General features: G+C 48.4%; 1 protein-coding gene across 1 annotated transcript; it reads left to right on the top strand.

Moving 5' to 3' along the window:
• The first annotated feature begins 6,204 nt into the window (after window positions 1-6,204).
• Window positions 6,205-25,785, top strand: LOC126185178 (protein starmaker-like). Its single transcript, XM_049928029.1, has 3 exons — window positions 6,205-6,648; window positions 25,208-25,346; window positions 25,686-25,785. Exons 1-3 carry the CDS (start codon window positions 6,222-6,224, stop codon window positions 25,774-25,776), a joined length of 657 nt encoding a protein of 218 aa, XP_049783986.1. The 5' UTR covers window positions 6,205-6,221; the 3' UTR covers window positions 25,777-25,785.
• Window positions 25,786-26,314: the final 529 nt, after the last annotated feature.

Raw genomic sequence — 26,314 nt, 5'->3', positions numbered from 1 at the left:
CAGTGTGGCGCATGGCACCTACTCCGCCATTGACCTTTCAATCTGTAGCCCTAGCCTCTTACCATCTGTCCACTGGAGTGTGCATGACGACCTGTGTGGTAGTGACCACTTTCCGATTTTTCTGTCACTACCACAGCGTCACTCTTCTGGGCGCCCTAGCAGATGGGCTATGAATACGGCTGACTGGGACTTGTTCTCCTTCACTGCCGCTATTGAGCCTCTCTCAACTGATGCCATTGATGCGGTGGTTACATCGGTCACCGCCGGCATCGTCACTGCCGCCGAGTCTGCCATTCCCCGTTCTTCTGGGTCCCCTCGGCGGAGGGCTGTGCCTTGGTGGTCGCCTGAGATCGCTGAAGCGATTAAAGATCGCCGGCGGGCGCTCCAGCGTCACAAGCGACATCCCTCCATGGACCACCTTATCGCCTTCAAACGGCTGCGTGCGCGGGCCCGCCTCCTTATCCGCCAAGGCAAGAAGGAGTGCTGGGAGCGGTATGTGTCCACCATTGGACTCCATGTCACTCCATCGCAGGTCTGGGCCAAGATTCGACGGGTCTTCGGCTATCGGACCCCTGCCAGCGTCCCTGCGCTCTCACTGAATGGAGCAGTTTGTACTGACTCCGACGTCATTGCAAACCGCTTAGCAGAGCATTTTGCTATGAGTTCCGCTTCTGCGAATTACCCCCAGGCCTTCTGCTCCATTAAAGAGCGGATGGAACGTCGGAGCCTTTCTTTTCGCACCAACGCTTCTGAACCCTACAACGCTCCATTCAGTGAGTGGGAATTTCAGAGTGCCCTTGCCGCTTGCCCTGATACCGCTCCCGGGCCAGATCGCATCCACTGTCAGATGCTGAAACACCTTTCAGTGGACTGCAAGCGACGCCTCCTCGACCTTCACAACCGTCTCTGGGTCGAGGGTGAGTTTCCGTCACAATGGCGGGAAAGTATTGTCATCCCCATTTTGAAACCTGGAACGAACCCTCTGGAGGTGGACAGCTACCGTCCCATTAGTCTCGCCAACGTTCTTTGCAAGTTGCTTGAACGGATGGTGAGCCGGCGCTTAAATTTGGTGCTGGAGTCTCGGGGCCTTCTGGCTCCGTCTCAGGGTGGGTTCCGTAAAGGCCGCTCCGCCACCGACAATCTGGTGAGCCTTGAGTCGGCCATCCGTACAGCCTTTGCCCGCCGTCAGCACCTGGTCGCTGTCTTTTTCGACATGTGGAAGGCGTACGATACGACATGGCGTCATCACATCCTTTCTACGCTTCATGGATGGGGTCTTCGGGGCCCTCTGCCGATCTTTATCAGAAATTTTCTGTCGTATCGTACCTTCCGCGTGCAAGTCGCGGCCTCGTATAGTTCCTCCCTCGTCCAGGAGAACGGGGTACCCCAGGGCTCTGTCCTCAGTGTCTGCCTGTTTTTAATTGCAATAAACGGTCTCGCTGCGGCAGTAGGAAATTCTGTCTCTGCTTCCCTGTATGCTGACGACTTCTGTCTTTACTATAGTTCTATTAGCATTGCAGCAGCTGAACGTGAGCTACAGGGCGCAATCCGCAAGGCGCAGTCTTGGGCTGTAGCGCGTGGTTTTCAGTTTTCGGCTGCCAAGACCCGCGTTATGCATTTCTGCCGGCGCCGAACGGTCCATCCTGAGCCGCGGCTTTATCTTGCCGACGAACTTCTTGCTGTGGTGGAGACCCACAGGTTTTTGGGTGTCCTTTTTGATGCCCGGTTGACTTGGCTGCCTCATATCCGGCAGCTTAAACAAGCGTGTTGGCGGCATCTCAACGCCCTGCGTTGTTTGAGCCACACCCGCTGGGGCGCCGACCGATCTACCCTGTTGCGGCTCTACCAGGCGTTAATCCAGTCTCGCCTGGATTATGGGTGCCTAGCTTATGGCTCAGCATCCCCATCTGTGTTGCGGGTGCTGGACCCAATTCTCCACAGCGGGATACGCCTTGCCACTGGTGCTTTCCGCACCAGCCCTGTGGACAGCGTCCTAGTGGAGGCAGGTGTACCTCCACTGCGGTTCCGACGCCAACGTTTGCTGGCCGCTTATGCTGCCCATGTTTTTAGCTTGCCCGGGCATCCAAATTATCGTGTCCTGTTCCCGCAGTCAGTCGTCCATCTGCCAGACCGTCGGCCCCGGTCGGGTTGTCCGATCGCCGTACGCATCAAGGAGCTTCTCTGTGGGCTTGGGTTTTTCCCAGTTCCACCTCCTTTCCGGGCGCCTCTGCGTACAACCCCGTGGTGTGTTCCTCGCCCTTGCCTTCGGCTCGACTTGGCACAGGGCTCGAAGGACTCGGTCCCTCCAGAGGCCTTCAGCCGCCGCTTTTATTCCATCCTGGCCACGTATCAGGGCTCTGGAATTGTTTACACCGACGGTTCGATGGTTGCTGGTCGTGTCGGGTATGCGCTAACTCTAGGGGACCATTCTGAACAACGGTCCTTGGCGGCTGGCTGCAGCGTTTACACTGCTGAGCTAGTCGCCATCTTTCGTGCCCTAGAGTATATCCGCTCCTGCTCAGGTGAGTCCTTCGTTCTCTGTAGCGATTCCCTGAGCGGTTTACGAGCTCTCGACCAGTGTTTTCCTCGTTCTCGTCTGGTGATGGCTATCCATGAGTCCCTGCATACTCTTGCGCGTTGCGGCCGCTCTGTGGTCTTTGTGTGGACCCCCGGTCATGTCGGTATCCCGGGCAATGAACATGTTGACCGCCTGGCGAAAGAGGCCACGAGTAAACAGTCTCTGGACGTTGGCCTCCCAGAGACTGATTTGCGGGCAGTCCTCCGCCGAAAAGTTTTTGCGCTTTGGGACGCTGAATGGCGCAATCGGATCATGCCCAATAAACTCCGTGCCATCAAGGAGACGACTACTGTGTGGCGGTCATCCCTGCGAGCCAACCGCAGGGACTCTGTCGTCCTTTGTCGGCTCCGCATTGGCCACTCCCACCTGACACACAGTTATTTACTGCGCCGGGAGGACCCTCCTGTATGTCGCTGCGGGGCGGCTTTGACAGTGGCCCACATTTTGTTGGCCTGCCCCCTTTTAGCTGTGGTCAGGCAGACATTTGCGCTGCCTGATACGCTCCCTGCCCTCTTATGTGATGACCCTGGTATGGCTGACTTAGTTTTCCGTTTTATTCGGGCAGGGGGTTTTTATTATTTACTCTGAGTGTTTGTTCTGTTCTTTTGTGTTGATTCTGGCCATTGGCCTACGATTTTACGCTGAGTTTTTAATGTGTTCTCGGTGGTTGGCTTTTCCTTTTTATCTCTATGGTCGGCCAACCACTGTCACACTGTGTGATTTTAATTTGTTTCGTCTGATCTCTGTAGGAGTATTTCTTGTCCTGTGTCGTCTGACGTCTTTCCTGTTGTTCGTTTTTTATTCTCTTTGGGTGGTTTCCCTTTTTTTTTTTTGGAAAAAGGGACCGATGACCGTCGCAGTCTGGTCCCTTTAATCCCCCCCAAACCAACCAACCAATTGACCTCTAACATAAACAAGTGTAGCTAGTGCACATAAATACATGAAGAGGCCCATTACTGATAGATTATGCAGTTGGCAATAAGTCACTAGAAACGGTAACTAATTCAAAATAATTAGGAGTAACTGTCTGGACAGATCTAAAGTACACAGATTACATAACTTCTAGGAAAATCAGGTGCCATGCAGAGCTTCTGTGGAAGAATCTCCAGAAATATAGTACATCCACAAAAAGATATGACTTAAGACATGTAAAATTAATTTTTGTGCATTGCTCATCAGTCTTGTATATTTGCCAGGGCATATTAATAGAAGAGAGAAACCATTTATTTTTACTCTAATTATGACTACAGCTGCAGATTTCGTCCGAATATTGTACTGAAGCTTGTATCTCAGTTCACTAAACTACCCAGTGTGGGTATGCATGTCTACATGGAAAAAGATTCATCCCAAGTCACACATCATGTAGAGTGACTCTCCACTATTTCACGATAATACAAAATGAGCTGCCATTCTTTGAACATTTTTCGGCGTCTCAACATGATAGGAACTGGGTGGTGTGCTTCCTATTTGTCGTATTTTAAAATAATTGTTAATTAGAACATAAAACACTAAGCAATGCATAATTAAACCTGGACTGAAAACTAGTCATTCTGCTATGTAACTTACACGTATCTTCAATAGTTTCTTAATATTGGGCTGCCGATTGGCATACTCTTGTTGATATGATTCAGGTAACTGAATTTTTAACTTTCTCTGTAATTTATAGGGTGAGAAGTTCTTAGTAATCTGATTTTGGAAGTGCTGCTGAGAGACGAGGCTGTGCTCAAGTCACCAATGGCAATCCACTGCTCTCCATTTGTGGAAATCATCTTTGGACAGAAATGTGCAGGCCACTTCCTCCATCCTAAGCATCGCGAAAGGATGTTAGGTTCAGCAGGGGTGCTTGACGCTGCTGGGATTGATTTCCTCTAGCTGGAAGATGCATAGCAGCACTTGCAGCAAGCAGAGAAGTGCCGACCTGTGCCACATATGGCCTCATATGCCCATATGTGGCAGTTGTGACCTGTTGACATGGCTTCATGCACATGGGAATTGTATTCGTTGGTTGCCATGACTCTAATAAAGATTATGTAATTATCTTCCTTCATACTGTGTTGGGTGGTACAGCATGACTGTGGTGGTAGTTTCCTTGATACGTTACACGTGGCTTGAATGTAGACAATGTGGTAACGGAATTCTAGCGGGTTTGTTTCACTTGGGGTGTGTCCATTATGACAATGCAGCATTGTTTTAACGAGATAACCATAATCCATTTTTAATTTTCCCCACAAATTTAGCATAATTTATTGACCATGATGATGAAAATGGTTGATAAATTGCAATTATGAGGGCCTAGGCCAGTCCTATCTGCCTAATAAATAGGGATAATCAACTGAGTACAAAAGTAGTCCAGTTTGCAGAAAGGAAATTGGAACAACTATTCTGGACTGGTTGTTAGGGATAAATCCCCTTGGCAGCCATTTTGGGTCATAAATTACAGTAATTGGATAATATAGTGAAAAGATGAAGTGTGTAGCTAAAAGTGACGGGTAGTAAAAATTACACTTATCATTGACAAATAAGTTAACCATGTGGGCTGTGCTGATACTCCAACCAATGGGACAGTACCACGACGGAAATTTATTTCCTTCCGCTTACATTTAACCCAATTGGGATAGAGAAGTGGTGGAGGGGTGTGACTTTGACTGGGCGAGATCTGTCAGCAATGCAAACTATGCTAAAACGTACCCAGCTCCATCACTCAACATTGGAAGAGAATAAATGTTCGCTAACTTTTTGCCACGAATCTGCCAAAGGACCCTCCATCTGCGGTGCCTGATAACATGTTGGCACCAAATTTACATGTTAATTTGGTTGTAGCCGAAGGAGAGGGGAGATAGTATATAGTATCCAATGAACATCTGTCTTCATTTCATTAATATACCAATTACTCATATTGTGTGGGCAGCCCTTCACGTTATGTTTTTGGCAAAGACTTCAGGCTGTATAAACGACGTGGGTGATTCAGACGTCAGAATAAAGGCATGTATTTGTAACAAAATTTTTAATACTATTTAACATTAAAAGCGCCCAAGAACTCGACATACAACAAATACTTGTTTACATCAGAAGCAAAAAGTGGAGTTACCTACAGAGTGCAAGTAAATTGCCATCAGTATCAAAATTCCATATTTATCCAAATTATTTGTATTGGTCCATTGATGGACAAAGATTCGGGGTTTCAGATGGATTCATTAGTAAGTAACCAATTTTAATATCAAAAGTGCTATATACAGAAATGGAAATGCAAAGATCTGACAAAAGCAGATACATGTATCAACTGATTCAGTAAATTATATACTGAATCAGTTACGTTTCTGCCACTGCCAACAAGTGATTTTGCTCTGAAAATTCCTAGTGTTTGAAGACTGATACGTTAAAAGCTAATTGGTCGTATGGTAGGGATGAATACCCAGTAATTAGCTGTGCAAACCATCTGTTCTGCCACATTAACTTTCTGAGACTGCAACAGACGTTACAAAAACACTTGCGGATGTCTCCTCTGTTTAACTGTGCTATGGGGTAAGCATTTTCTCTGATCGTGTTGTGGGTATTATTGAAGTGTGTTCATAAGGAATTGTGTGTTGATTTAAAAATTTGTTGCAGATCCTCTTCAGTGGAAAACCAGTTTCCTGAAACAGCTATGGCAGGAGTGGAAACACAGCCACTGGATATAGAGAAAGAAAAAATCGAACAACCAGACTCAAATAAACACTTCCCAAAGAAGAGAAATAAGTCGGGGCGAGAGAGCAGCAAAGATAAGAAAGAAGTCTCTGGCACGAAAGACAGTGGGAAAGTTCAGAAGAAAGGTGGCAGAGGGAGAAAAAGGACAGAAGCCAGAGAGGTAGCAGCTGTGGACAGAGGGAAGGCCAAAGCAGAGTGCCACGCTGGCAAGTCTAAGGGCAGGGTAGAAGGCAAGACGGCGGCACGAGTGGGAAAAGACCAAGGGCGGGTAAAGACCAAGGCGCTCAAGCAGAAACCCACTCAATGCTGCAGGACAGCAAAGGGCAGGCGGGCCGCCGCCTGTAGCAGGAAGAGCCGGACTCGGAGAGCCAGGAAGAGCCGCAGAGGTAATGCACAAAAATAACGCACTTCATCAGAGTGAAGACTTGATAACGGAACTCTGCTTCATGCAGCGTATTTTCACTGTGTAAAAAAAACCCTGTACATTCGGCTAGTCTGTAAGAGAAAAGGTAGTATAATGAAATTCAAATCTGGCGTATCTCTGGGAAGGGACAAGACAATGTTCACCGCCAGATGTGGACTAGGGGTTTGGTCTGGGGATGGGGGTGGGGCGGAGTGGGGCGTTCACTTTCTTCCCCCACCCACCCCTCAAATACAGCTTGTCGCCATTTTGACATGCCTCAGATGCCTACTGTTTTCATAAAAAATCGTACATATTACGTTTAACATAATTGATTAATTAAATTCGTCTAATATAGTAGTTTTTTATTAATGCTTGGTACATCGCTTCAGCATAGCAGAAATTGCCTTTCAAAAAGCATATTTCCGAAAATTTGAGAAATTTCATATAGTTAAACAGCAGCAACAGAATTAAATTAGATATCATGATGTACACATTATTATAGAATTGCACTCGAAATTGACAATATTTCGCTAACCACTAAGGCAGGTCTGCAGACAATGGTAATGCATGTGTAAATCATGTAATGTTGAAGGTTATCCTTTTCGTATACCAGTACCCAGTTTCCTGTAGTGCGGCAGTTCAGATTTTGGTCCCATGAGTACTGTGGATTTAGTGTTGACAGCTGGTGTTCAGCCTGTGAATGTCTCTTTGCCTAGCTGGAATCTAAATAGTCTGGCCTCAGCCACTAAAGGAAGCAACTTACAACTATCCTCTGTTCAATGTCGCTTGTAAAGGCTACATCACCTTGCCTTCTCGAAACTGTCTTAAACATACTTTATTCTCCAATAGTCGTGAAACTGGGAAAATTGATACAAAGCATCAAAATATATAAAAACTTATAGTAAATAATCTTTGGGTGCTATGACCACATAGATGCAGGCCTCTTAGCAATACATGTAACGGCTGTACAAATAAGCAGTTAACAGGCTGTTCAGATTGTTAAAGGTGGCGATATCATTACATCACAAAGTAATGGAAATGTTGCGTCATGAACATAAACAGTTGGAAAGAGGTGTGTGTGCACGAATGAGCCTGCCGCTTGGTTCTGAAGCTTTCATCAGTTTCTTTCGGCGGATGCTTGATTTGGTGAAAGCAAGTAGCATCACACGCCTAGGGTAGCGAAGTACGGGTGGCGCGCACATTAGATTTCTTAGGTTAGAAAACCCGCCCCCCCCTCCTCCTTAAGATTAGAGGCGAATTTCCGGCCAAAACATGATACATTAGCCATAGTGTTATCAGAGAAAGCTCGTCCTCGCAGATCGGATATACACTCCTGGAAATGGAAAAAAGAACACATTGACACCGGTGTGTCAGACCCACCATACTTGCTCCGGACACTGCGAGAGGGCTGTACAAGCAATGATCACACGCACGGCACAGCGGACACACCAGGAACCGCGGTGTTGGCCGTCGAATGGCGCTAGCTGCGCAGCATTTGTGCACCGCCGCCGTCAGTGTCAGCCAGTTTGCCGTGGCATACGGAGCTCCATCGCAGTCTTTAACACTGGTAGCATGCCGCGACAGCGTGGACGTGAACCGTATGTGCAGTTGACGGACTTTGAGCGAGGGCGTATAGTGGGCATGCGGGAGGCCGGGTGGACGTACCGCCGAATTGCTCAACACGTGGGGCGTGAGGTCTCCACAGTACATCGATGTTGTCGCCAGTGGTCGGCGGAAGGTGCTCGTGCCCGTCGACCTGGGACCGGACCGCAACGACGCACGGATGCACGCCAAGACCGTAGGATCCTACGCAGTGCCGTAGGGGACCGCACCGCCACTTCCCAGCAAATTAGGGACACTGTTGCTCCTGGGGTATAAGCGAGGACCATTCGCAACCGTCTCCATGAAGCTGGGCTACGGTCCCGCACACCGTTAGGCCGTCTTCCGCTCACGCCCCAACATCGTGCAGCCCGCCTCCAGTGGTGTCGCGACAGGCGTGAATGGAGGGACGAATGGAGACGTGTCGTCTTCAGCGATGAGAGTCGTTTCTGCCTTGGTGCCAATGATGGTCGTATGCGTGTTTGGCGCCATGCAGGTGAGCGCCACAATCAGGACTGCATACGACCGAGGCACACAGGGCCAACACCCGGCATCATGGTGTGGGGAGCGATCTCCTACACTGGCCGTACACCACTGGTGATCGTCGGGGGACACTGAATAGTGCACGGTACATCCAAACCGTCATCGAACCCATCGTTCTACCATTCCTAGACCGGCAAGGGAACTTGCTGTTCCAACAGGACAATGCACGTCCGCATGTATCCCGTGCCACCCAACGTGCTCTAGAAGGTGTACGTCAACTACCCTGGCCAGCAAGATCTCCGGATCTGTCCCCCATTGAGCATGTTTGGGACTGGATGAAGCGTCGTCTCACGCGGTCTGCACGTCCAGCACGAACGCTGGTCCAACTGAGGCGCCAGGTGGAAATGGCATGGCAAGCCGTTCCACAGGACTACATCCAGCATCTCTACGATCGTCTCCATGGGAGAATAGCAGCCTGCATTGCTGCGAAAGGTGGATATACACTGTACTAGTGCCGACATTGTGCATACTCTGTTGCCTGTGTCTATGTGCCTGTGGTTCTGTCAGTGTGATCATGTGATGTATCTGACCCCAGGAATGTGTCAAAGTTTCCCCTTCCTGGGACAATGAATTCACGGTGTTCTTATTTCAATTTCCAGGAGTGTAGAAAACAATACTGTGCCCGTAAACTACAGGAGCATCGAAGGGAAGATCTCAGAATTAGTGTCGCTTATCAAAGTTCAGAAAGTCTAGAAAGTTGAAACTGGAAGTGAATAGCAACGAAATTCTAAGTTCAGATCAAAATGTTTTCGTAAGGATAGGTTAGTAGCTTATGCTGAAGTATTTATTGCAGTGAAGGATTCGATTATATCTAGCGAGATTATCATTGGTCCAGAATGTGAATTAGTCTGGTGATATTAAGCATCAAGTCAGTCAAATACGGCACTCGGATGCTTTTATAGACTGCATGGGCCAGGATTTGGAATGGTCGAGCGCTTCGGAGAAAACTTATTAACTTTCCTCGCCATGCTGTTGTAATAGGGGGTTACTTCAATTTGAAAGGCATAGACGGGTAGACTCGTTCTACCAAAACTAGTGCCAGACAGGGATTCATGTGACATTGTCTTGTCATAAAATTATTTATAGCAGATAGAGAAAAAACTCGAGAAGGTAATTTAATCTCCTAGCAACGAACAGACCTTAACTTCAAGAATCGATTAACATAGAGGGCTCGGGTTTGATTCCCGGCTCGGTCGAAGATTTATCTCCGCTCAGGGAATGGGAGTTGTCCTAATCATTTCACCGCCATCGACGCGGAAGTCACCGAAGTGGCGTCAACAGACATTTACGTTTTTACTGTAGCGATTTGTTTACATATCTTTTGATAGTGAGTGGAGCTGTGGACGTTATAAAATGGAATGCCAAGTGAAGTAGTCGGTATATTTCACTCTAACTTCTGTTCGTTCAATAGAGGGATAACAGCAGCGGAGGCAGCGAGAAACATATGTGCCAGGTAAGGGGATAATGCTATTGGACAGAGCACACGCCAAGAAAAGTGTTCTCGTCTTAACGAGAATCGTTTTGACATCAGTGATTAGACGTTCAGGGTTTGAAGATCGTTTAATTGCCCATTGATCCATTTGTGTTCTCGAGAACTGGTAAATGTGATGAACTGTGGTCATTCCACCATCGTGCGACATTTGCGTGCTTTGGGGAAGGTTCAAAAATTGGATGTATGGGTACTGCATGCTTAAAGATAAAATAATAAAAAAATGTGGGTGGCCATATGTGCATATCTGCTTGTTCGTCATAAATTTTGGCTCGAGAAAAACACTGACCATTTATACCCCCTGCGAGTCCAGGGTAAGAATATGCCCCAGGTATTCCTGCCTGTCGTAAGAGGCGACTAAAAGGAGTTTCAACCATTTCGGCCTTCAATGTGATGGTCCCAATTGGGGTTTGACCTCCATTTTTTCAAAATTCTACGGAAGTCCGAGCCTTTTGGGGAAGGACACCTTATGTGGTGTATCACCGGTCCTCAGTGTTCTAAGACCTTGGCACTCATCATCGTAACGGCGTCGTAACTGCACCCACTGTTCATCAATTTGGGCCTAAACAACTGATGGGTTGCACAAGTTACGCCCATAGTGCGTCCCTGTCTCCACCTAGGATCATGGACTTCCCATGGCACCCGAAATCCAGCATGGTAACCAGCCTGTTGTGGTGGGGTCGTCATGTACCCTCTAGGTTGTAGCCCCCTGACAACACAGGGATCGTACTGCCGATACCTGAGCTGCACCCTCCCCACGTAAGCCAAGGAGTAGATGCCAGTCTACCTGGGGCATCAGGACTCCCGGCAACGGTCATCCTGCCAGGTGGCCCTTGCTGAGGCTGGGTGGCGCTTGTGGGGAGAGCCCCTGGTCGGAGTGGGTGGTATCGAGGCGGACGTTTCGCAGATGAAATGTCAACATGCATCAGGTCGCTCTGCGGCCGCGTCTTCTAAGAGGAAAGGTTCTGTCTCTGGTTCTGGTACTTCTGCCTTTCCCCACTCACTGGGAGGAACGACAGACCCGCTGGCTTGGGGCGAAATACTTCCCCTGCTATTTAGTCTGTTCTCGGACCGATGGGGGGTCGTCCGCCACCTCCAAGCCCATGTTCTTTATACAGCATATCGAGGATATCTTCGGAGAAATCAGGGCTCTTAGTAAAATGCGATTGGGGTCCATTCTCATAAAGACCACCTCCGCTACAGTGAGTGGCGCTCCAGGCATGCGACCGACTAGGGGACATTCCAGTGTCCATTGTCCCGCATCTGGCGCTCAATAGGACGCAGGGGCTCATTTTCCATTGGGATCTCCTGCTGCAATCTGATGAGCTCAGGGCCAACCTGGAGTGCCGTGGCGTGCATTTCGTCCGGCGAGTCCAGCGCGGCCCAAAAGATTGTCGCGTCGACCCTGGGGCCTTTATCCTCGCCTTCGAGGGGATGTTCTCCCGGAGAAGGTAAAGGTGGTGTTACCGGTGCGACACGTCCCACCTCCTATGCGATGCTTTCAATGTTTGCACTTAGGGCACAATGTGAAGCTGAGCCCTTTTGTGGCGATTGCGGATGTCCTCTTTGTGAGGGACATACATGCACCCCACCACCTCGGTGCGTCAATTGTCCAGGCCTCCACTTGCCAAGATCTTTCGACTGCCCCAAATATCAGAAGGAGAAGTTACAATAATTGAAAACCTTGGACTGTCTGTCTTATTCTGAGGCCAGGAAGAAATATGACCGCCACCATCCCGTGATGTTGACAACGTAGTTTGCTTAAGTAGTGTCCACTCCTTCCACAGTATCCTCACCCCTATCCTGTCCCCCTCCACCTGCTGACCCCATCCGGGGTCTTACGGTAGCGTTCTCGCTTCCCGAGCATGGGGTCCCGGGTTCGATTCCCGGCGGGTCAGGGATTTTCACCTGCCTCGAGATGACTGGGTGTTTGTGTTGTCCTCATCATTTCATCATCATCCAGGAAAGTGGCGAAATTGGACTGAGCAAAGATTGGGTAATTGTATGGGCGCTGATAACCACGCAGTTGAGCGCCCCACAAATCAAACATCATCCCCTCTGCCCCAGGGGCCACTCCTCCTCCTCCTACTCCTCCTCCTCCTCCTCGCCGCCGCCACCGCCTGAGAAGCGATCCTCTTCTCAGGCATCCATCGGGGAAACGTTACGGACCCCGGCTTCTGAGGTCCGGCGTTCAAAAAATGACCCTGAGTGTGAGGACTTTCTTTGGGTCCAGCCTACCATCCCTGTCACTCACTGGTCTTCGAAGAAGACCTCAAAGTAGTAGTCTTTATCCCCCTCTCCGCCCCGGCGCGTTTCGTCTGATGCTCTTATCACAGTCGCTGCTCCTGGTCATCCTCAGTTTCGTCGGGACGCTCTGCTGCCAGGCGCTCAGCTGGCCTATCGTAGGCGGACGATGCTGCCCTTCCTGCGGAACCCAGGAATGTGGCCGCAGCTGGCGACGACTCGATGGAACAGGATCCGCCTCCCGACGGTTATAGCAATGTTCCCTCGATACCTGGCCCTCCGCGGCCGTCGAGGTGACCAGCTCTTCACCTGTTTCGTACCCCTTTCTCTGATTCGCGATGGCTCTGTTACATTGGAACATAAGAGGTATTCGATCTGATAGGGAGGAATTACAACTGCTCCTCCGCCTGCACTGTCCGCTCGTCCTTGGTCTCCACGAAACCAAGTTTTGCCCAACTGACCGTATTGCTTTTACCCACTATACCTCAGTGATCTGACCTAACCACTGTGGACGGTATTCCAGCTCATGGTGGAGTCATGTTGCTCGTTCAGGACGATGTCTATTACCATCCCATCCCATTGACCACCCCACTCCAAGCAATAGCTGTCTGTATTACTCTTTCTGCCTTTACTTTTTCTGTTTGTACCGTCTACACTCCATCGTCATCCGCAGTTAGTCGGGCTGACATGATGGACCTGATTGTTCAGCTTCCTCCGCCGTTTTTATTGTTTGGCGACTTCAATGCCCATCATCCCCTTTGGGGCTCTCCTGCATCCTGTCAGAGAGGCTCCCTCTTGGCGGATGTCTTCAACCATCTCAATCTTGTCTGCCTCAATACTGGCGCCCTGACTTTCCTCTGACTCTACTCATACCAACTCCCACTTGGACCTCTCGATCTGTTCTACCACTCTTGCCCATCGGTTCGGGTGATATGTCCTTTGACACCTATTCGAGCGACCATTTCCCGTGTCGTTAGTCTCCTGCACCACACCCCATCCCCACGTCCCTCGAGCTGGGACATACTGAAAGCTGACTGGGGACTTTACTCCTCACTGGCGACCTTTCCGGACCAAGATATTATCAGCTGTGATAGGTCGATAACCTCACGGCTGTTACCAATGCTGCCAAATGTTACATTCCTCATACTGCCTCTTCTTCACGTCTCGTTTCAGTCCCCTGGTGGAATGAGGCTTGCAGAGACGCTATCCGCGCTCGACGACGTGCTTTACGCACCTTTCGCCGCCATCCTACGCTGGCGAATTGTATTGATTACAAACAACTCCGAGCGCAATGTCGTAGTCATCAAAGATAGCAAAAAGCTTATTAGGCCTCTCACAAGCTCCTTTAACAGTTTTACTCCCTCTTTCGTCTGGGGTGGCCTGTGCCGACTGTCGGGCATTAAGGCCCACTCCTCGATACATGGCCTGACTTCAGGTAAGGAGGTATTTGTGGACTCTGTGGATGTCTCCAAAGCCTTCGGCCGCTTTTTCGCGGAGGTTTCAAGCTCCGCCCATTACCACCCTGCCTTCATTCCCAGAAAAGAGGCAGAAGAGGCTCGGAGACCTTCTTTCCACTCGCTGAATCTGGAAGATTGTAATGCCCCCTTTACCATGTGGGAACTCGAACGTGCACTTGCACTGTCCTGGTCCTCTGCTCTGGGGCCAGATGCCATTCACCTTCAGATGCTGACACACCTTTCTCCGGCAGGCAAATGCTTTCTTCTTCGTACCTGTAATCACGTCTGGACCGAAGGTCAGGTCCCCATGCGTTGGCGTGAGGCTGTCATTGTTCCCATACCAAAACCCGGGAATGATAGACATCTTCCTTCTAGTTAATGCCCCATTTCTCTTAAAAGCTGTGACTGTAAGATGATGGAGCGCATGGTTAACGCTCGGTTGGTTTGGATTCTTGAATCTTGATGGCTACTTACCATTGCTCAATGCGGCTTTCGTCGACGCTGCTCTTTTGTTGACCAGCTAGTGACCTTGTCGATGTTCATCATGAACAACGTTTAGCGAAAGCGCCAAATGGTAGCTGTGTTCTTCAATTTGGAGAATGCTTAAGATACCTGTTGGAGAGGAGGTATCCTCCGCACTATGCACAGGTGGGGCCTACGTGGTCGCCTGCCCATTTTTATTCATTAATTTTAACAGATCGAATGTTCAGGGTACGTGTGGGTTCCGCATTGTCTGACGTCTTCCTCCAGGAGAACGGAGTGCCTCAGGTCTCAGTTTTGAGCGTAGCCTTTTTTGCCATAGCAATCAATCCAATTATGGATTGCATTCCACCTAACGTCTCCGGCTGTCTTTTCGTCGATGACTTCGCGATCTACTGCAGTGCCCAGAGAACATGCCTCCTGGAGCACTGCCTTCAGCGTTGTCTTGACAGCCTATACTCATGGAGTGTGGCTCATGGCTTCCAGTTCTTTGAAGAGAAGACAGTTTGCATCAACTTTTGGCGATATAAAGCATTCCTTCCGCCATCCTTACATCTTGGTCCCGTTGTTCTCCCATTCGTGGAGACAACTAAGTTTTTAGGGCTCACACTGGACAGGAAACTTCGGTCTCTGCATGTCTTTTCTTTGGCTGCCCATTGTATACACTCCCTTAATGTCCTCAGTGTTCTTAGTGGTTCATCTTGGGGAGCGGATCGCACTGTCCTGCTTCGCTTCTATTGGTCCATAGTCCGATGAAAGCTGGATTATGGGAGCCTCGTCTGCTCAGCCATCCCTCTTACGCCATCTCAACTCCATCCATCATCGGGGGTTACGTCTTGCGACAGGAGCATTCTATATGAGTCCTGTCTAGAGTCTCTATGCTGAAGCTGCCAAATTACCATTGACCTACTGGCGCGATGTACTGCTTTGTCGGTATGCCTGCTGGCTGTTGTCAATGACCACCCACCCCTCTTATCAGTCCTTCTTCGCAGATTCTCTCGACCGTCCGTATGGGTTGTATGTGTCTGCCCTGCTGCCCCCTGGAGTCCGCTTTCGTCACCTGCTTCGACAATTGGATTTTGCCCTCCCTACCGCCTTCAGAGACGGTGAGAGCCCGACAGCACCTTGGTTCCAGGCTCGGGTTCACATTCATCTTGACCTCCGCCCGCTCCTGAAGGAGGGTACTCCGGAGGCAGTGTATTGCTCACGGTTTGTCGAACTTCGTGTGCGACTCGCCAGTAACACCTTTATTTACACTGATGGCTCCAAAACTGACGATGGTGTTGGCTGTGCCTTTGTCATCGAGGACGTCACCTTTAAATACCGTCTCCTTGACAAGTGTTCCAGCTTTATGGCCGAGCTTTTTGCTGTCTATCAGGCCGTTCAGTATAACTGCCGCCACCGCCATTCTCTGTATGTACTCTGCTCTGATTCACTCGGTGCTCTTCAGAGCCTTGGAGCTCCATATCCAGTCCATCCCTTGGTGCAATGGATCCAGCAATCCCTCCATTCTTTTTCTGATGATGGCTCTCCTGTTAGCTTTATGTGGATTCCAGGCCATGTAGGAGTGCCTGGGAATGAGGCTGCTGATGCTGCGGCCAAGGCTGCAGTCCTCCTGCCTCGGCCAGCCTCCCTTTGTGTCCCATCGTCTGACATTAGTGGGGTTGATTGTAAGAGGTTTGTGTCATTATGGTGCGATACTTGGTCGTCACTTCAAGAAAATAAGCTCCGTGCCATAAAACTGTTCCCAACAGCTTGGAAAACCTCCTCCCGACCATCTCTGTGAGAGGTAATTTTGGCCAGGTTGCGGATTGGGCATTGCCGGTTTAGCCACCGCTACCTGCTAACTGGTGACCCCGCCCCGCTGTGCCCTTCTGGTCATGCATTGACAGTGCACCATGTTTTATTGTCGTGTCCCCGTTTTAATCACTCGTCTTGTCCTGTCTCTGCCATCTACCTTACAGGAAATTTTAGCTGATGACACTCGAGCAGCTGCTCGTGTTCGTTTTATTACTTTGGCGGACTTGTCCAAAGACATCTAACTCATACTTATTTTATCTGCGTCTTCATAAGAACTTTCCGGTGTGTCGTCTCCCCCCCCCTCGAGTTTTACCAGATCATATGTGCACTTACATTTGTGACTGGGTGCTAATGACCTTAGTAGTTGAGCGCTCTAAAACCCCACAAAAAACTGACCATTTATATACTGTGTCGTTAATGGTGACGAAAAATGGTCTTCATGCTCACATGAGGAAAACCAATAAGCGGTTGATCCAAAAGAAAGCAGCAACTCCCTGTACAAACACACAGACATCCACAAAGATGTCAAGCATCTGGTGGTACGGCGACCATGTGGTGTACCACGAATTGGCTTCCCCAAGGTGTAACAGTCACTGCTGACATTTACTGTCAACAATTGAAACATTTTGCAGACGCAGTCCAACAATGACCGGGAAGGCTGCATGAAATGATGCTATTCCACGATAATGCCTGCCCGCATTATGCTAGACTGACCAACACAGGAATTGGGTTGGGGAGTCGCTCTGTACCCACCTTATCAACGTAATCTTGCACCCTCAGATTTTCGCCTTTTCCACTGTATCGAACACACTTTAAAGGACTTCCTTTCCAGATAAAAATGCATTCAGAGCACGCCTCGAGTTCTCAAAAGCTGCGCGGGATTAGCCGAGAGGTCTAGGGCGCTGCAGTCACGGACTGTGCGGATGGTCCTGGCGGAGGTTAGTCCTCCCGCGTGTGCGTATGCCTTAGGATAATTTAGGTTAAGTAGTGTGTAAGATTAGGGAATGATGACCTTAGCAGATAAGTCCCATAAGATTTCACACACATCTGAACATTTTTGTTCTCCTCAAAACTACGTCATTTATAGAGTAGTGAAATCGAAAGGGTACCTTAGCATTGGCAGACAGTTGTACATAGTCAAGGAGAATACACCATTGATGACTAAAGTCTGTTATGTGTATCTGCTCTTCATTAAAGGATAACGCTGTGAACTTACGCACAAGCCCAATATACACTCCTGGAAATGGAAAAAAGAACACATTGACACCGGTGTGTCAGACCCACCATACTTGCTCCGGACACTGCGAGAGGGCTGTACAAGCAATGATCACACGCACGGCACAGCGGACACACCAGGAACCGCGGTGTTGGCCGTCGAATGGCGCTAGCTGCGCAGCATTTGTGCACCGCCGCCGTCAGTGTCAGCCAGTTTGCCGTGGCATACGGAGCTCCATCGCAGTCTTTAACACTGGTAGCATTCCGCGACAGCGTGGACGTGAACCGTATGTGCAGTTGACGGACTTTGAGCGAGGGCGTATAGTGGGCATGCGGGGAGGCCGGGTGGACGTACCGCCGAATTGCTCAACACGTGAGGCGTGAGGTCTCCACAGTACATCGATGTTGTCGCCAGTGGTCGGCGGAAGGTGCACGTGCCCGTCGACCTGGGACCGGACCGCAACGACGCACGGATGCACGCCAAGACCGTAGGATCCTACGCAGTGCCGTAGGGGACCGCACCGCCACTTCCCAGCAAATTAGGGACACTGTTGCTCCTGGGGTATCGGCGAGGACCATTCGCAACCGTCTCCATGAAGCTGGGCTACGGTCCCGCACACCGTTAGGCCGTCTTCCGCTCACGCCCCAACATCGTGCAGCCCGCCTCCAGTGGTGTCACGACAGGCGTGAATGGAGGGACGAATGGAGACGTGTCATCTTCAGCGATGAGAGTCGCTTCTGCCTTGATGCCAATGATGGTCGTATGCGTGTTTGGCGCCGTGCAGGTGAGCGCCACAATCAGGACTGCATACGACCGAGGCACACAGGGCCAACACCCGGCATCATGGTGTGGGGAGCGATCTCCTACACTGGCCGTACACCACTGGTGATCGTCGAGGGGACACTGAATAGTGCACGGTACATCCAAACCGTCATCGAACCCATCGTTCTACCATTCCTAGACCGGCAAGGGAACTTGCTGTTCCAACAGGACAATGCACGTCCGCATGTATCCCGTGCCACCCAACGTGCTCTAGAAGGTGTAAGTCAACTACCCCGGCCAGCAAGATCTCCGGATCTGTCCCCCATTGAGCATGTTTGGGACTGGATGAAGCGTCGTCTCACGCGGTCTGCACGTCCAGCACGAACGCTGGTCCAACTGAGGCGCCAGGTGGAAATGGCATGGCAAGCCGTTCCACAGGACTACATCCAGCATCTCTACGATCGTCTCCATGGGAGAATAGCAGCCTGCATTGCTGCGAAAGGTGGATATACACTGTACTAGTGCCGACATTGTGCATGCTCTGTTGCCTGTGTCTATGTGCCTGTGGTTCTGTCAGTGTGATCATGTGATGTATCTGACCCCAGGAATGTGTCAATGAAGTTTCCCCTTCCTGGGACAATGAATTCACGGTGTTCTTATTTCAATTTGCAGGAGTGTATTTGAAATAAGAGTTTCATAAAAGATAAAATTATGCTAGAAGTCTGACATAAAATAACTTATTACTTAACGTAATGTTATTGTTACTCTTGTGCTCTTAAAGTATCCTGGACTGTGTTTAAAATTCTTAGTTTCTTGGCGTAATTAGTTCTCTTAAAGGCACTGTAAAAGCTGAGAAGGTACCACAGAAAGGCCGTCGGCACCTACCATGACGGGACAACAAAAAAGTATTGGGCAGATGGCAGAACAGGACTCTGGCCCAGTTAGTGCCAACCAGTCACTTTCACCGTGAGCTACTTCCACAGGGACGATAGCACCTTCTTCGGACCGCATCTAGCGACCTGGTCAAATCACTATGTATTTCGCGATCGCTGTCAGTATCCTATAAGTCTGCCGCACTGATGTGATAAGTGAGGACAACGATTTGCACATACAGATGGAGGTAGTATCGCGTACATAAGGTATAAAAGGGCAGTGAACTGGCGGAGTTCTTACTTGTATTGAGGTGATACATATGAAAACGTTTCCGACGTCATTATAGCCGCTCGACGGGAAATAAGACTTTGAACGCGGAATGGTGGTTGGAACTAGAGGCGTAGGAAATTCTATTTCAGAAATAGGTAGGGAATTCAATATTTAGAGATGAACAATGTTAAAAGCGTGCCAAGAACACCAAATTGCAGGGATTAACTTTCAGCCCGGCGACTCTTGGCTGATAGCCTCCATTTAACGACCTAGAGGGACGTTTTGCACAGAGTTGTCAGTGCTAACAGACAAGTAACAGTGCGTGAAATAACTGGAGAAATCAATGCGGGAACTACGACGAACCTATCCGTGACGACAGTGCAGTTAAATTCGGCGTTAATGGGCTATGGCAACAGACGACTGACAGAAGTTCCGTTTCAGAAAGCACAGAAACGCCTACATAGCCTCTCCTCAGCTAGTGACAAAACCATGACCTGGTCAGAAGAGTCCCACTGCAGTTGGTTAGAGCTGATGGTAGGGTTAGAGGCGCAGAGCACACGGAGCCTTGGACTAAAGTTGTCAAAGCACTGTGCAAGCTGTTGGTGACTCCACAACGGTGTGGGCTGTTTACATGGAATGGAATGCGTTCTCTGGCCAAACTGAACTGATCATTGACTGGAGACTGTTACGTTCGGCTACCTGGAGACATTTGCAGCCATTCGTGGACTTAATGTTCGCAAAACACGATGAAATTGTCATGGATGACGATGCGCCATATCACCAGGTTAAATTTGTTCCGATTGATTTTAAGAACGTCTGGAGATGTCGAGCGAATAATTTGGACTACTAGATCGCCCGACATAAATACCATCGAACACCTATTGGATTTGATACAGGGGTTGGCTCGTGCATAAAATCATGCACTGGCAGGCTAAAGAGGCAGCATTTACGAGGTGGACTTCTGACGACTTGAGCCCATGCCACGTCGAATTCCTGCACTATATCGGGCAAAAGGTCAGACAAGATATTAGAAGGTATCCCATGACTTCAGTTACCTCGGTATATGTTATTTCTAATGTCGTGTATAACAGATGTAGCTGGTATGTTGCCGCTGTAACGCAACAAGGGCAGTAACGAGGCGAAAGCGTTCGGACTGAGGCCTATGACAAATACACCCCATTCTTAAGTGAATGCATGCAAGCTTTAGACAGCACACAACAGGCAGTCAAGAATTATGAAACTTACCTGAAATAGTTATTCGCTTGTAGAGTTACGTGCTGTGAAGTGCCACAGCCTGTCTTACTCGTGGGCCTCGGTTGGCACTAGTTGATGTGCCTGTACATACAGTTTGCCACATGTATGACAGCCATTTTCCTTGTGAAGTTTTATTTTATCGACTACTTGGGGGGGGAGGGGGGAGGGAGGGAAACGCTCCACTTGCAACTGACGTCGCTCGGAAGCCGTCAGCAGGAGACTTGACACCTAAGCCATCCCAGCAACCCAGGCAGCCGCCGCCTCCTCCTGTCAGTAAAGAAAAACGTTCTTCTAAAAGTTAGAACTAAGTCCAAGAAAGTGGTAGGTAAGCCTTCGGATCGACGAGCGCTCTCCCTTTCTGATGGCGACTATGCTCTTGAAGATACGGACTTCCAATCGGAAGAACTAGCGAGCGCGGAACCGGCTAACATTCCCCCTGACCTCCCCGGTAAATCACCGCCTACGAGGGAGAAAGGAAGGAACCACCATCGCTAACTAGTGGCTTCCATAGGGACTTATGTGTTGCAGTGGAATCTGAATGGATATCGCTCACATTCGGAAGAATTGCAGCTGCTGGTCCAGGATAAACCTTTCTGCATCTGCTTACAAGAAATGCATCTTAGTCACAAACACACCTACATTACGGGGCTACCACATATACAGGAAAGACGATACTACTGTAGGCAGGGCTAAAGGTGGAGTGGCTATTTTTCTTGATGAGATACCACTCCTGTCCCTCTTACTACGACCATCGAAGCAATTGCTGTGAAAGTTCTCTCACCATTTACTATCATAGTATGTTCTTTTTACTGCCCCCTCCCCTCCCCCATGACGCTTTGGATGTGGAAGCACTGGTAGACCTCTTCCAGGCACTCCGGCACCCATTCCTTCTTGTGAGGGACTTCAATGCCCACAATGTGCTGTGGGGCTCGGCTACTACTTGCTCCAGCGGTCGGCTGATAGACCGAATCGTCCATTCTGAGGATATCTGCCTTCTGAACGCGGGTCATATGACTCTTTTCCATAGCTACAGGGTCTTTTTCAGCTGTTGATCTTTGGTTTTGTTCCTCAGCTATTGCAGATTAATTTCAGTGGGAAGTAGCTCCAGATTTACATTCTAGTGACCACTTCCCAGTGTGGATTCGTCTGCTACCTAGGACAGTGACCAGCAGGAGACCACGCAGGTGGATGATACAAAGGGGCAACGGTCACAGGTTCGAATCCTGCCTTGGGCATGGATGTGTGTGGTGTCCTTAGGTTAGCTAGGTTTAAGTAGTTCTAAGTTCTAGGGGACTGATGACATCAGCTGTTAAGTCCCATAGTGCTCAGAACCATTTGAACCATTTTTTGATACAAAGGGCAAATTGGTTACAGTACAGTCGATAGACTATATTTTGAACGAAAGGATTGTGCACAAGAGGCGGTGGCCCATATCACTCAAGATATCTAAAGGGTTGCCGCAGATTCCATCCCCAGGTCTCGTAACCACCTCGGACGACGGCCTGTACCATGGTAGAATGATGACTGTTGATTGGCTATCACGGTCAGAACTTCGGAACTTCAAACGGTGTCCTACTACAGACAACATTCATGTCTTCAGGTCTGCGATAGCACACGCAAGGCGAGTGATCAAAGAACGGAAGAGGGCTTCTTGGAGGGAATTAGACTTCCATTAATCGGTCCACTTCCGCTGCGCACGTTTGGAAATAAAGGATTTCAAGCAAGGGTAGTCCACATCACCTTACAACCTTGCCAAATAATGGGGTCTTGGTGGACACGCCAGAAGAGATGGCTCACGTTTTAGCTGAACACTTCTTTACTGTTATTAAGTCATCCAGACAAGCTCCTGCTGTTCAGGTATTCCGTCGGACTGCAGAGATGAGAAAGCTCAATTTTTTTCTCGCGCAATGAAGTAGTCTACAACCTTGCATTTTCCATATGGGAACTGAAATCAGCTTTATCTGTAGCCAAAGACACTGCTCCAGAACCTGATATGATCCATTATACCATGCTTCATCTATGCCCTGAAGCGAAAGGTCTCCTTCCCTCTAGTTTCAGATTTGGATTGATGGACAGTACCCCACGACTTGGAAGGAGGCGATCTTAATTCCATTCTGGAATCCAGGTAAGGACCGTAGCGCCCCTAACAGTTATCGGAGTGTCGCCCTTACTAATTCTATGGGTAAGACTCTTGAACGCATGGCCAACCACTTCCCGTCTGGTTGCTCTAATCGAGGTTACCTGAGCCGCTCCCAGTGTGGTATCAGGTACCGTTCCACTCTTGACAACTTAATTCTACTGGAGACGGCGATAAGAGTTCTTCTTACGCCGAAACCATTTAGTTTGTTTTTTGACCTCGAAAAAGCATGACACTACTTGGAGGTAAAACATCCTTCGCGAGCTTCATGAATGGGGACTATGTGGACGCCTGCTGCTTCTGATCCAATTCTTTCTCGAGGACAGGAGTTTTCGTTATCGCATTGGCGATGCCATATGACTGCTATATTCAGGAGAATGGGGTGCCCTTGGGCAGTGTCTTCAGTGTTAAATTGTTTGCCATCGCTATCAATGGCATTTCCTCTGCAGTCGGGAGCCCTATCAAATGCTCTTTGTTTGTGGATTACTTCGCAAACTTCTATTCTTCCTCTGATCTGACGACGACGACGACGACGACGACGACGACGACGAGGCAGCTACAACTGACCATTAGGAGGCTGGAAACCTGGGCCCAGACAACTGGTTTTCGGTTCTCACCTGAGAAGACAGTGTGTGCCAATTTTAATCGTGCTCGTTGGAGTTTTAAGCAACCAGAGCTTACAATGGGGGACCGTATTTTACTTTTCAAGACACAGAGCGCTTTTTGGGTTTATTTGACTCGAAATTAACATCTCTCCCACACCTGAAAGACGTACGAACAAAGGGGTTCCGATTGTTGAACATTTTGAAATGAAATGCCTTGGCGGAAAAACATGGGGAGCTGACAGGTCCCGCCTCCTACGTTTTTATAGGGCATTTGTTCGATCATGCTTAGACTATGGTAACGTGGTCTATGGACTGGCCCGTCCTTCCTACCTCCGGATGCTGAATGCTCTCCACCATGCGGGCATTCGGATATCGACTAGAGCCTTTCGGACCAGCCCAGTTCAGTCTGTGTGCAGAGGCTGGTGAAGCACCACTCTGGATTCGGCGACGTATACTTTTGGCTCGACAGGCGCTGAAAATCTCAGCGTCACCCCAGTCGTTGGCATTTAGTTCAGTGATCCAACCCGCCTTCGAACGACTATTCAGGAAGCGGCCCCCAAACAACCGAGCCATTTGGTATGTGCTCGGCCTGCCTCAAGGATATGGATCTCTCGGACGTGAAAATATAGACCCAGGGATGATACGCACTGCCGCCTTGGTGTCTTCCGAGGCCCAAAGTGCTTTTCAGCTTGACGCAGTAACCGAAAAAATTGTACTCCAGATACGGTTTTTAAAACTTTGTTTTCGTCTGTTTTAAGTATGTACCATAATTTTATCGTTACTTATACAGATGGATCCCAGCAGGGAATGCTCTCGGTTCTGTGGTTTTCCCTGTTACGGTTTCCAAAGTGCGTCTTCCAGAACAATTTACAAATTATGATGCGGAGTTACATGGCATTCTAATGGCACTGGAGAGGGTTCAGACATCACCGTACGAGTTCTCTTGTCTGTTCCGACTCTCTTAGTGCACTGCAAGCGCTTCACCAAATGTACCCGCTGATTCAGCTCAACCAAGACTGCTTGCAGCGGCTCCAACGCCGTGGCAAGGTGATTTTTACGGGGTACCTGGCCATGTTGGATACAGGGGAACGACATGGCTGATAAAGCTGCCAAGGAAGCATGTTGGGATGGTGCTGTCCATCAATGTCCCATCCCGTTGCACGTCATAATCTCATTTTCTGACAGATGCATCATGCGTCAATGGGAGACTGACTGGTTTCAGGTGTCGGACAACAAAGTGCCGTCACTCAAACCGACCACAAAAGCTTGGAGGACTTCGTGTCAGCCTCGCCGCTGGAAGGAAGTTTAGCTTACCAGACTGCGCATCTAGGATAGCCCTTTCACACACAGCTTCCTCCTCCAGAGGGAGGATCCACCTTTCTGTGAAGTTTGTGGCATGCCGCTTTCAGTTCAGCATATTGTGGCTATGTGTGTCCTGTATACTGATCATAGGGCAGTCCTTGGTCTCGCTGGAGATCTGCCCACCGTCCTCGCAGATACCGATACCAGATATACGAAGAAATCTGTAAGAGGAATACGTACTGCACAACGCCCGTAAACTAATACCATCATCTCTCAGAACATTAAAGCGCTTCCTTTACAGCAGCACATTTAAATTTGTATATTATCTTCATTACTTTAACATAGAAAGCGGTATTGTGAATCTTTTGAATTTAAAGAAACTAGGTGTTTCTTTCCCAGCTCTTGGAGAAGTATTGAAAACTGTGAAATATTCCCAGAATAGCGCACAGAAAAACAATCAGTAAAGAGTTATTAACTCAAGTTTTACTGTTGATAAATTTCTTTGTTTTAGGTTCTTCGCACAGTGATAGCTGTTCAACTTGTTCAGAGGACAGTTGGTCAGACAGCGACTGTGACTGTTGCAGTGACAGCGAAAGTTATTCTGATAGCTGTAGCACTTGCAGTGACTATGACACTGGTACTGATGAAAGGTAAATTTATTTGGACCAAAGCACTTTATTGACGAAATAATTAAGCAGAATATGAAAGTTCTATGATAACGTTCTTAGCAGGAACTTATTTCGATACTAGATTTAAATGTTTTTTTATTCCTTCAGAATGTGCCTATTGTATCTAGTCGCTGCAGTTTATCATATTAATTTAATCATAGTGATACGACGCAGAGACTAAAGAATTTACAAAATCCTAATTAGTTTTCCGTTTTGTGCTACGCAGTTCTTATGTATTGTATGAATGACAAAATTTCCCATTTTTATGCAAAATAACATTTAGTGGTGGGTCTACTGCATTTGTCTATTTGTTTCTGACAGTGACACTTCATGCTCATGTTCAGACTGCTGCAGCGAACAGGACTGGACTCCTGAAAACAGCCCATTGAAGCCAAAGAAGATAGGACTGTAACATGTGAAACAATAAAATTTAAAGCTTGGCTGCAATTTTTAAATTTTACACCTGAAACCTCATGTATATTTTCTTGTATCAATGTGATCTAAATTTTAGTTATGTTTTAAATTTGTCTTGCACTGTGTATATTGATTATAAAATTTTAATATCTAAAACAAAATTTAACTGTGCATGCTTTTAGAAATGTAAATTGGAAGTAATTTCCTGTAATTTTTCTGATGTAGTTCAGTTGATTTATACCCCCTTCCATGAATTAAGCTTTTTTAATGGAGGAACTATGTAAATGCTTTGTTTGAATTAAATTACTTCCGCAGATAATTTTACTTTCATAACTGAAGTAATGTTCCCTTATGTTTAATCTAGAAATATTGTAACTGAGTGTGAATGTACCAATGCCACATAGATTTCATTTAAATAACAGGCAACATGACATTATCGGAAGTCAACATGTGAATGCGTCTGTATCCTAATTTTGTCTTAGCAGAACTGTGCAGTAGGCTAAATTGCTCAATGCCCTACACAGTTAAGGTTAAGC

Source organism: Schistocerca cancellata, chromosome 4 (assembly GCF_023864275.1).
Source record: "Schistocerca cancellata isolate TAMUIC-IGC-003103 chromosome 4, iqSchCanc2.1, whole genome shotgun sequence".
Taxonomy (NCBI): domain Eukaryota; kingdom Metazoa; phylum Arthropoda; class Insecta; order Orthoptera; family Acrididae; genus Schistocerca; species Schistocerca cancellata.
The sequence above is the reverse complement of the archived record's forward strand: the minus strand, read 5'-3'. Positions and strand labels throughout refer to the sequence as shown.

Coding starts and splice junctions, on each gene's coding strand:
- LOC126185178 (XM_049928029.1), top strand. CDS start 6,222: ATGGCAGGAGTGGAAACACAGCCACTGGATATAGAGAAAGAAAAAATC. Junction 6,649..25,207: donor AGCCAGGAAGAGCCGCAGAG/GTAATGCACAAA, acceptor TCTTTGTTTTAG/GTTCTTCGCACAGTGATAGC. Junction 25,347..25,685: donor GACACTGGTACTGATGAAAG/GTAAATTTATTT, acceptor TGTTTCTGACAG/TGACACTTCATGCTCATGTT.